Consider the following 12,500-nt stretch of genomic DNA (forward strand, 5'->3'; position numbering starts at 1 on the left):
TTTTTACTTAGACTTTCATCTAGATTTGTAGGTTTTATTATTATTTGGTTTTAAGTTCCATGTTTTGTTATGCATTTTGCTTTTATCTTGTTTTATTAACAATTTACTTGTTTTCCTGTAAAGTGCTTGTTATAATGTAAAAAGGTGCTTTACAAATTACATTTGTTATATAATAATTATTAATAAAAATGGCAAAAGCACATAACAGAATGACTAAAAATTTAACTAAATTTAAAAAAAGATGAAATTATGAAAATAAAATCTAAATGAACAATATATTAATGATTAAACAATGCATTCATATATAATAAATTATTTGTAACACAAAGCATCATGTGCCTTCAGAAGCTTTGAAATACACAGCTCAAGTCATTAAGGTGACGTGATGCTTCAGTTAAGTGTTTTTAAGCGTCAGTAATTGCATAGAAAACATCAACAGAAGAAAGTCATGAAGGAGAGTAAATGATGACAGAATGATCATTTCTGGGTGAATCATCCCTTTAAAATGTGACTGAATCACAACAACAGTGACTAAACAGTTAACTAACTCCTCCGTGACATCAGATGGAAAGGGAAATAGAAATAAGCGACTACAAAATGGTCAAAGTGACTCAAGTTGAAACAACTCAACACACACACACACACACACACACACTCGTTGTTTGAGGTTCATGTAACTGGCGTGAACATGGTCTGAGCTGAACACACAGGAGCAGAGAGGACACTTACAGCACTGATGGCCCTGGCGTGAGATTCCTCTGATGGCCATCAGACCTCGTTCTCCAGACGCCAGCACCTCAAACACCAGCTGAAACCAGACGCAGACACACACAGAGAGAGTCTGAGAGATGCACACACTTCAGGAGAAACCTGTTGTGTTCATGGCAAGTCTTCTGTCAGACTAGTGCACAAAATACATATTTAACTGTTTATCTGATTGTGCTTTATCTTTCTGAGTTGGCAGATGCTTTTATCCAAAGTGACTTACATATTCCTCTCTATATTCTGAACGCTTTTAATGAAGAGTTTGTTCACGATTTTCTGTCAGTTGAAAGTATTTTCTGATTTATGACTCATTATAAAACGAGAAATTCTAAATCTCCCCTGAAAAAAAAGAATTTAACTCTAATATGACATACGTTTGAACCTAGTTTTATTGAATTAAAAGGTTGTTTTTTTCCTTGATTTAAAATGAAACACGCGAAAAACACGGGAAATGTAAAGCACTTCAGCCAAAAGTCTGTTTCATGCACTGGTCAATTTTGAGATTCCGGGCAATTTGACTTTTTTATAATGTGGTTTATATTAATGGAAATAAAATGCACTAAAAACATGCATTTAAAAGTGTGTTTTGAATGTTTTATCCATTTACGCCAATGCATATCTTTAAAAAGTTTTTTCTCCATTCAGCAGCACTTACATACACCAAACTTTAAAGACTTTTACCCAGGGGTTTGTTCATATATCATTCAGACTGATTTATACTACACTTTATTTCTAAAAACATGCAGTATTCACCTGTTAGTGTCTCCAAATAATCACAGCATATCAAAAAGTTGTGACTAATTTTAAAAAGCCCAAAAGACTTTAGTTTATTTCACAGCTTTTTAACAGAAGCATCTGATTGGACAGAAACTGTGTCTCTCTCAAGATCTGACGAGACAGAGTTTGCATGAAACACGGCCAAAGTCCTGATATTATCACGGTCCGGTTGCAAAAAACAACACGGTCTGCACTTACTGAATGCAAAACACATGAGGGTGTGATCAGATCAGCATCAAGGCCTCGAATCATGGTTTTATGACAAACTTGTGCAAGACGACTAAATATATAATGATCTTTTTTATAGCTTTGTTCTCTCCGAGTAGGTTTATTAGGTTGCTGTCACTTTAAGAGCAAATGTTGGATTTTTCTTTTAAGTCTGATCTCTTTTGTTCTGGTGTTTATTTCTCATCTGCATTAAGCGCACAGTTTCTCAGCTCTGCAGAAACAAAGCAGAGGTCAGAGGTCACACGTTCGTCCTCCATCTCACCTGTGCATTAAAAATATCCAGCGTGAAATGTCCCAGCATTACACAACTATACCGTCAATTAAAACCGAAGCGAGCGCCACACAATTAGTCGTTGTGCACTAGAAGAAAAGCTCAACTGGAGATAAAACACAAGCCCTGTGATTACACAATAAGAGAGCGGAGGATTTTCCCTGTACCAGGTGCTTTCATCTTGACAAACTCTTAAGATACAGTGCAATTACACAAACCTGCAATTAGCCTAGCATCGCTAATTAGCCACAGCACTGAAGAATTGGAGATTGCATTGTTAATCTCTGCTTGGATTAAAAAGTCACAATCGTATTTCTCGACAATTACGCGCACACCGCAGCAGGACAGAGACCAGATTCGTGTCTCTCGGCAGATGCTGCTTATTTCTCTGAGGACTTCTGGATGCTTTTGTTGTCGGTCGTCCAGAGAGCCGTGCGTCTGAGCATCGGGGTTATTTGTTAACGTGAGGACGCTGAAGCTCATGATAAACACTAACTCAAGATGAAGTGTGCTCCCAACGGAGGAGAAACCACACATCAGACTCAACACTGAGAGCTCAGGAGTCTCGCACGAGCCCGATCTTGAGTTTCACAAGAGATCTCGATTTGGGATCTGACAAGAGAGTGAAGAGTGCAATCAAAGATCTCAGTCTCAATTTGAGTATTAAAGCAGCACAGACCAGAAGAAGTGTTTGGGAAACCGGTCTGGAAATGAATTGGCTGTTTTCTTTGAAATCAAACAGTGAAGCAGAAACTACATGCATGCATAAATAAATACATTAATGTATTCACCAGTAGGTGGCGATGAGTGACTGTCTTTATGAATGAGTCACTGAATCATTTAATTTATTGATTCATTCGAAAGTCTCAATTCATTGATGAACAAAACAAGTGGCTGTCTTTAAGATTGAGTCATTGAATCATTCACTGAACCGATTAGAACAAAATAGTGATTCGTTTGGGAACAAACAAAGTTATTGTCTATGAATGAGTCATTGAATCATTCACTGAAGTGATTAGAAAACACAAAAAACAGTGATTCGTTCAGGAACAAAGTTACGGTCTATAAATTATCTTGTTAAGGCAATGAAGAAGATTACAGTCTATAAACAAGTCATTGAATCAGTCACTGAACCAATTAGAACAAAAGAGTGATTCATTCAGGAGCAAACCGAGTTATTGTCCATATGTGTGAGTCATTGAATCATTCATGAAGTGAGTAGGTTCAAGTGTCCCAAACACTCCTACTGACCCATCCATCCCCAAATATCAATGTGAAATAAGTGAGTTTACATCATAATTGCTATTTCTGATTGCACACTTCACTGATCCAATGAAAAAAATATATTAATTCTCTTGCATTATTGACAAACTATGTCTCTAAAGCTGCTTTGACACAACCAGTATCATATAAAGCGCTGTATAAATAAAGGTGACTTGACTTGATTTAATTAAACTATATTAACATAAATTATTTAAATCAACTAATAAATGACCTGAAAAATCAACTCTATAATCAATACTAATAATATTGATGTATTTGAATTTTTATTAATTTATAAATTTAATTGTGTTAATAATTTTAAATGTAATTTTCTACGTATTTTAAGGTGTGGAACTCATTTAGACTGTCTGTTCTGCCCAGTTCATTTCCAAACATGACTCTTTTTGTGTCCATATGTTCATCCCTGATGGGGTTCATAAAAGAGCTTTTATCCAGAGACGCCTCTCATTATGACACACTGCTGAATGTCGTACGCAGAGGGTTCGAGGAACTTCCTGCAGGTCGATACAAACCAAACTCATTTGTGAAGCTGATGGGGGAGCGTTTCATCGAAAAATAATTGAACTTCCTTGTTTAATTAAGACGGAGGCGGCGTGTGGCCCAGCGGGAAGCCACTGCAGTCTGGTAGGTGTCGAGTCGTCAAACACAAGCCGCTTTATAAGTTTGTGTCAAGAGCAACAGGAAACATAATGAATTAATGAGACGCTCTGCAGCGTTGGATGACAGAAGAAACGGCGGATATGAATCCAGAAGAGCGGTGTCTCCGAGTCTACACATGTTGAGGACTCAATGGATGAAGACGTTCTCACCTGGTAGAAATTGGGCCAGAAGGTGCTGATGGCCAGCTCCACCTGCTGCCATTTGTTCAGAGCCGGACCGGACGCGTTCCACACAGCGATGCCCAGAGGATTACTGCTCTCCTTCACGTAGATGAGGAGCTGGCCAGGGCTCGAACCCTCTCGAGCGGCGCTGTAATACTCGAATATGACGCAGTGGGTGTCGTTCTCTTTGAACTGCGGCATGTAGAGCTGCGCTCGCTGACCAGAGACCCGGCTCGATGTGTTCACCATCATGAACGCTGAATCTGAGGACGGGAGATATATCACAGGTTAGGATACAAGCACTGTAAGCAGTCCTGGCCATTTACAGCGGTGTATAAACACTGACACGGAGCATCCAGACAGCAGTCCTTTACTTTTGTAGCATTACTATACTACTGTGCTTTATTTTTCTATTTTCAATTAGGTTTTAGAAAATAGTTTTTAAATCATTGTGTATTGTCTATATTGTTTTTATACATTTATTTCAGTTTAAGGTTTTGTAGTACTTTATCTCAAAATAAAGGATCCTTAAAAAAATACTTTTACTTATCTTTTATACTTATTTTCAGTTAGTCTTTTTTTTTAAGTCCTAAAAAAACTCAAAAGCAAACATTTATGGTACTTAACATAAAATAAACATCAGCTTGAATAAAATTAAATATAAAAAAGTAAGACACCATAGCAATGTTTCTAATTTTAAGAATTAAAATAAAAAATAACATTTGTTACCTGACATACAATATATATTAACTTTATTAAAATTGAACTTATTTAATGAATCTTTTTTTTTTTCATAATTACGTAAAAACGTAAGAAAACTCAGTTGACATAAAATGTTGAAAAAAATATTTTGGTTAACATTTTTATGACCACTATCAACAATTTATTTATGGTTCGATAAGAACTACAAACATGCATAAAAAGTGTTTAAAAAACTACAACCATGGCTGATATACGTGACCGATGGACAGGTAAAGAAAGGGATTTGAGTGAAAATAATATCTAACGATGAAAAATATTAATTTAATGTTATCCATGTTATATTTCATCTGCAGCAACACTGTGAACTTTAAGGATGAAATCATTTTATTATTGCATCTTTATGCAAACACATGAACGGTGACAGAACGCACGTAACGAAGCAACAGATCATTTGTTAGAGAAGCAGCTATGACGAAGAAGTACGTCCCAAAACTCACGTACTATTCTTCTACATACTCAAAAGAATGTACTTTTACTTCACAAAGTGTACATACTTTTAGGGCATAGTATAAGTAAGCGAGTGGTGTCCCACAGACAGACTGTGGTTTCTGACAACCGCATCACTTCCTCTGAGAGAACAACTGTGTGTGTGCGTGAGTGTGCATGTGAGTGTGTGTGCGTGAGTGTGTGTGTGTGTGTGTGTGTGACTAGCACAGGTGTGTGAGGTGTTTGCTGGACTAACAGTGCAGTGGAAAAACAGCTAAAGACAGGAAGTGTGTTTCTAGAACGGTTAATGAGTAGCTTGTGTCACATCAGAGAAAGCAGATGTTGACTTTAGAGCTGCGTGTTTGTTTGTCCGGAGCGACTGAAGCTCATTTAACCCTCATTTATACTGCATGAAAACAAGAGACTCTTCAGATTTTAACTCTAGAAAGCTGCTGCATCATATTAGATGCACTAATGTCTCTAAAGTCTTTCTAAATTATACTATAAGCCATGAAAGCCTGATGCATCAAATATCAAAAGCTTTTATTTTTGTCTAAAGGTTAAATAAACTGTTCCATTTCCAGGGTTGAAAGCGATCTGGATCAGACGTGGTGTTCTTCATGACTGAACTCATCTGAACAGACGACAGACGCAGATCACCATGAGCTCATTACTGCATCTGCTGACACACAGCACTGTATATCACCTCACATCTGTCAGGAAACACTGCGCTTTATACTGTACGCATTACTCTACAATCAGAGTCTCCTGCAGAAACCCACGCGTGTTAGTAATGTAGAGATTCAGAAGACACAGGAGGATTTTCCTGAGTGTTATTTTAGTTTCTTTGAGATACTGTTATGGTTATATTAATATATTTAGTTATTGTATTCCATTTTTTAAGTTTTTGGCATTTTATTAGTTCTTCTGTGTCTATATTGTTTTAATAGTTATTTTTTGGGTTCTCTGTTTTGTTAATACTACTTATATTTATTTTAATATAAATTGTTATTTACTTGATTTATGAAAGTTTAATTTAATGTTTATTTATGATTGTTTTTGTAATATTATTTTCATTTTAATCTTAAATATCTGTAATTTATTTATATTTATAACGGTTTGCTTCATGGTCTGAGTTTGTGCAGTAAAGCGGAAGCTGTTCGTGATCAGAAGTGGGAACGGATTGATCACTTCGTCTCTCTTTAGAAACCTGTGAGGGACACTGAATGGGTTCTAGATTCTTGATTCTGTGTGTTCTGGGTTAAGAGCCATTAACACACACTTCTGACGCTCTGGTTCAGCCTGAGAAGCTATAATCAGCACATTAGAAGTACAATCTGTAATCAGACTCATGAGCTGAGCATCAGCCGGATTATCCAGGATTTTCTTGTTGGAAGCGTGTCGATTAAAAATATCATGGTGGAACTAATTAGTGTTGATCAAAATAAGTTCTTTAGGGTTAGTAATTATGAATCCTGAACTCATTAAGGAAAACATTTCCCAGAGGGAGCTCCAGCTAGAAAAACCTCATTCTGTGTACTTAAAAAAAAATTACTTTAAAAATAAATATTATTTTAATGCAAAACATTTAAATATAAATATTATATATATTTAATTAAATATGTAATTTATTATATATTTATTAATTTATTTTACATTTTAATTTACATATTATATATCATATTTTAAATGATCATATTTAAATATAACATAATAAAATCTATATATTACATGTAAATAGAAACAGGTTTAAATATCTCAAATTCATTTACATTATTTTACATCATATTGCAGTTGGATCCAGTTTTCTCTAGAAAATATGCCATAGACTCCAGATGGGGTTCAGGTCAGACATGTTGGCTGGCCAATCAAGCACAGTAATTAATGGTCACAAACCTCTTAGAAGTGTTTGAATCAGCTTTGGTTGACAGTATTCTCAAGCTCGTGCACCGTTTCACACACATTTCTTCCTTCCAGTCAACAGTGCACTTTATATGCTTTGATACAGCACTCTGTGAACAGCAGGGCCTTTCAGTTCCAGTTCCCTCTTTGTGGGAAAAACTTTTGCAATGTTTTACTTTACATGTAATGAATCTAAAATATATGAAAGTTTTACTTTTTTAAATAAGAATATTTTTTTCATGATATTCAGATTTCCTTTTTAGATGCGCCTGTGTATATATAGCCTATGGTCAAATTAAAAGCCCTTTCTTCTCACTTTAAAAATGCATTTGTAGATGTATACCTTCAAACACTGATCCGTAAGATCCTCACATTCCCAATCCGTACCTGCCCGGATCGGCTGTGTTCAGATGCGGAGCCACTTCTGTGTTATCAGTCAAACACACGCGTGTTCGGTCTTGCCTCGTGTGTTTCCCGTGTGTCTAGTTGAGATCACAGGTTGCGTGTCAGATAGAGCTGATCTCTCACAGCCCGAGGAGAGAAATCCCATCATTCACTCATTCACACACTGATATTACTGTCTGAGGATCTGCAGAAACTCACAGCCTCGAGGAGCGAGGACGAGAAACTGAGAGATTGAATGTTTATTAAAGGGATCGTTCAGCCAAAAAATAAACATTCTGTCATCATTTACTCAACCGCACGTCTTTCAGGACTTTCATTCATCCAACACAAGAGGAGAGAAAAGGCCAAATTTTGAAGAATGTTAGAAAAGCACCTTAAGCCATCATAATATAAAAAACTAATATATATATATAAATATTTATATATAAATATATATATATATATATATATATACACAAACATTTAATTTATGTTAATAAAAAAATAACTATAATTATATTGTTTTATTAATTATACAGTGTATAAATCAACATTTATTGATTTATACTATATATTATATATAAATATATTTATATATATATATATATATATATATATATATATAAAATATATTAATAAAATTTATTATATTGAATTATTTAAGATTTAAATATTTATTAAAATTAATTAAATATACACATAAAAATATGTGTTCCAACGATAAAGTCATATGTGCTTGTATTACAATAATTGTTTATATGTAAACATTTTTGTTTAGATTTATATATATATATAAAATAAAGATAAAATAAAAAATGAATAAAAGAAAAAAAAAAGGTTATTATGAATATTGTGAAGCTCGCAATTTTTATAACCTTCGATTCTGATAAAAAGTTTAAATCTCGCAATTCTGACTTTTCCTCTTGCAATTACAACTTTATTTCTCAGAATTGCGACTTTATTTTCAAGTATCTTTATTATTTTTCATTCAGTGGCAGAAATGGGCTTCCATACTTCACTACCAAATATCTGACAGATCCCATGGAGAACAGAAAACTAAATCCAGTCTGGAATAGTAATCCATTACTGATCTCAAATTACAGAACGGAAACTGTAGTTAGTAATGAATCTGTTGGATTACACACATCAGGTAATGTGTTCTTACTACTTTTACAGTTAGAAGACATTATGAATAATTTGTGTGAATAATATGTGATCCATGAAAAGTCTGATCACAAGCATTTTAAAATGTAATATAATCTAATAACAGGTACTACATGTTTAGGATCAGATTACACAATCTGGATTACGTTACAGTCCAGTTACCAAACATATGTGCGTCCCTCAGATCTCAGACTGCAGATTTACCCATAATCCCCTGACATGCTTTCAGCAGGTTAATGTATCTGCATCTGTGATCCTCAACATGGCATTTTAATAAGTACATAAATATGAAAATGTATTTGTAGTTAACATAGCATGAAATGCATTTCAAATACATTTAAATATATTTATCTACTCTCTTGACTGCTTCCTGCAGGAGTTTTGAGGTTTCTTCTCACTTCTCCAGAAGCTGCTGAATCACATCAGCGTTCATTTCATCTGCATTGATCTCTGTGAATTATGGGATGGCAGATCTTGTTATGTTTGGTCTACTGTACAGAGTTACAAGGTGAAATTGAGTTAGACCGGCAGAAGAGTCATGTTAACACACCTTCCTGCTTCATTATGAGTTAATGCACTCGTCTCGTATCAGCTTTCAGCTTCTGGGAGATGTTGAGCGGAAGCGGCTCCTGGAGAAGTGTGCTGTAAGGTAATTACGCTCGCTCGGCGTATAATGGAGCTGGCAGACACACACCTGCCGTGTGTCATGTGTGTAACTCGTTAGAGACGGACTAAACTCTGAAGAACGGCAGCAATCTGCTGACAGTGTCTCACACACACACACACACACACACACACACTGCTGCATTAACATTAGTGTGTCTGACACGTGACAGCATACAGTTTGGGACATTTATCACAGTAATCCTCCTTCACGAAACTGTGGTTAATATCATCGTACAGTGAAGGTATGAGAAGGGAACACTATGGTTCTTTGAAATACACCATGTGTAATACATACATTTAATTGTTCATTTAATAGAACTAAGAATATTCAATATAATTTTTGTTATTGAAATGAAGGTGCAATTTCTTTTAATATATATATATATATATATATATATATATTACAACTGTAAAAAAAAATACAAAATTTACAAGTGTTGCAAAAATTACAAATTAAAAACGTTTATATATATATATATATATATATATATATATATATATATATATATATATATATATATATATATATATAAGCTAAACATAATTGTTAAATTATTTTAAATATGAAAAATGGTATATAATAAAATAGTAAAATAATACTGCATAGTGCAAGTACAAAATACTTTTTGGTTTATTTTTTTATTAAATTAAATTAAATTAAATTAAATTAAATTAAATTAAATTAAATTAAATTAAATTAAATTAAATTAAATTAAATTAAATTAAATTAAAAATTAAATTAAAAATTAAATTTTAGAAATTCAACAAAAAGAATTTATTTCCTTGTTGAAAGGAAATCAACAAGTTTAAGTACTAAAATGACTAAAACTAAAACTGAAGTAATAATAAAATTACTAAATTAGAAATAGTAAAAAAAAAAAATTACTGAAGCAAATAACTAAATGACTAAAACCTAAACTAATATTGAAATGAAAACTGAAAATATAAAAATTCAAGCAAATTAAAAAAATATTAATAATAGTAATTTTTCATTATAAATATGAATATTAATCAATAATGATAAATTAACACTGAATGGTTCATGTATAAAATATACAATGTTTTTCTGGACAAATAAAATGTAGATGCCATGTTTTTGGTCATATACCACGGTAAAACCATGATATTGTGGAATATGAATGTAGTACGACTGGATCTGGAATAAACCACGCTTGGAGTGGATCTGAATCCTGCTGCTGCAGAGGACCCGTTTGAAGACACTCGCAGAGACCTTTGACCCCGCCGGCGTCGTTAAAGAGGAACATCATTAGAGCTCAGACGCATCTGAAAGCACATTATAATGGGATTGTTCTATGATTCACTGTTTTCAGTGTCCGCTCAACAATCAAGAGGAAGAGGCTTTTAAAAGCGACTGCTGCATTTCCATAAAGGGCAAATCTCTGAAATCACGTAAGACACGAGCTAAATGCTTCGGGGAAATAAATAAATAGCTTCTAAAGAGAGCGACTGTATCACGTCTGGTTTTATAGAGCTGCAGTTTAACTCAAGTCAGGATCTCCTCAGATCATCTTCAACAGCAGATAATACGTCTTTACTTTCGCTCAAGCGCTTCGGCTGCATAAAACATGCTCGTTTGAGGTTAATGGAAGATGTGGCTTCTTCCAGGCCTCGTTCGCTTCAATATTTAAACGAGATGGTACGAGGTGGTATCACCACACGCGTGTTGTTGGTCTGGTGTTATAGCGTGTAAACGACTGCTGGAATCACTAATGAGTTTTCAATTAACACACGGATCAATGATCGCTAACAGAAGACGTGTGATTCATCAGAGCAGCAAACATGCTGAAACACTGACAAGGTGACATTTAAACATTATTAAACATGTTAAATCCATCATTTACTTAGCATTCATTTAATAGATTTTGGTCTCAAATTAAATAGGAAAACGATTTAAATACATTAAAATTTCTATTAAACTAATAGTTATATTTTCAAAAATATATATTTTTTTTTACATAAACAAATTAAAATAGAATAATTTTAAAATAAATTATAATAACAGCCAGTATTTAGCTGGATTTTAATACTTCCTTTTGGTCCACCCAAAAAAAAAAAAAATTAAAACATATAAATAAAATCTAAACATTTAAAAAAATATATATATTAAAACGTTTTTTTTAATAGCATGAAACTGCAAAAAGTTATATTTTTACTTTTTTAAATATATAAAAAATAAACAATAAATATGAATAGGTATATATTAGTTATAAAACAACATATCAATGTTTTAATAATATAGTAATGAAATTAATAAAATTTTAACTAAGCATATAAAATAGTCTTTTAATAAATAAAATTACAAAAAGTGATTTTCTTACTCAGTATTGACCTGGCTATGAAATAGTTTTTGGCCCAAAATGAAATAAAAAAATAATTGGTCTTCATTCACAGAGCGACGGCCGAAGTTCCTTCTTCATTAACGGAGGCGTCACTAATCATCCCAGTCCCCATAATGCTTTGTGTCTCGTTGAGTGTGAATAATGTACAAGTGCTCTTGTGGAGAACACAATCAATAGTGGCCTTGTGTTATCATTAGGACACACACACACACACACACACACACAGCGGATCCAGAGCGAGCCGCTGATGAACATGTTTGTTTGGGATTCTCTCCGCTCCTCTATTGATTACCCTTCACACGTTCACACGCTGGTGTTTCTGAGAGAGTGAATAATAGAGTTAATGTTCTTCTCTACGCTCGCGTCACTGATGTGTGTGAAACACCGAGATGGAAAACACTAACTCTGAAGGAACTGCAACAAAGTCAAATGAAAAATTGCCATTTCAAATTAATTTAATAAAATGTAAACATTATAATAGATATTTTTTATATTGATTAATAATACTAAAAACAAATTAAAATGTATTGATATTTTTTTATCACATATTAAAATTAAAACGCATTATTAAAACGCAAATAAAAATAAAAATGGATTAATTTATATCTTCCTAATTTAATCAGGAATAGAATACACTAATTTCATTTTTTTTTTCATTTGGTATCTAATTTAATTTCAATATGATTTTTT

The 12,500-nt window shown here is 33.5% G+C and overlaps 1 protein-coding gene across 10 annotated transcripts in view; it reads right to left on the bottom strand.

The window, feature by feature from the left end:
* The window catches only part of LOC132116459 (receptor-type tyrosine-protein phosphatase mu-like), a 214,041-nt gene that overhangs the window by 143,640 nt on the left and 57,901 nt on the right, over positions 1-12,500 (bottom strand). For all 10 annotated transcript variants that reach the window (XM_059525292.1, XM_059525288.1, XM_059525287.1 and 7 more), the window contains exons 3-4: positions 4,135-4,409; positions 730-808 (exon numbers count right to left, since the gene is read on the bottom strand). In XM_059525292.1, coding sequence (XP_059381275.1) covers positions 730-808; positions 4,135-4,409 — 354 coding nt within the window. The remainder of the gene's footprint in view (positions 1-729; positions 809-4,134; positions 4,410-12,500) is intronic.

This window comes from Carassius carassius, chromosome 35, assembly GCF_963082965.1.
Source record: "Carassius carassius chromosome 35, fCarCar2.1, whole genome shotgun sequence".
Taxonomy (NCBI): domain Eukaryota; kingdom Metazoa; phylum Chordata; class Actinopteri; order Cypriniformes; family Cyprinidae; genus Carassius; species Carassius carassius.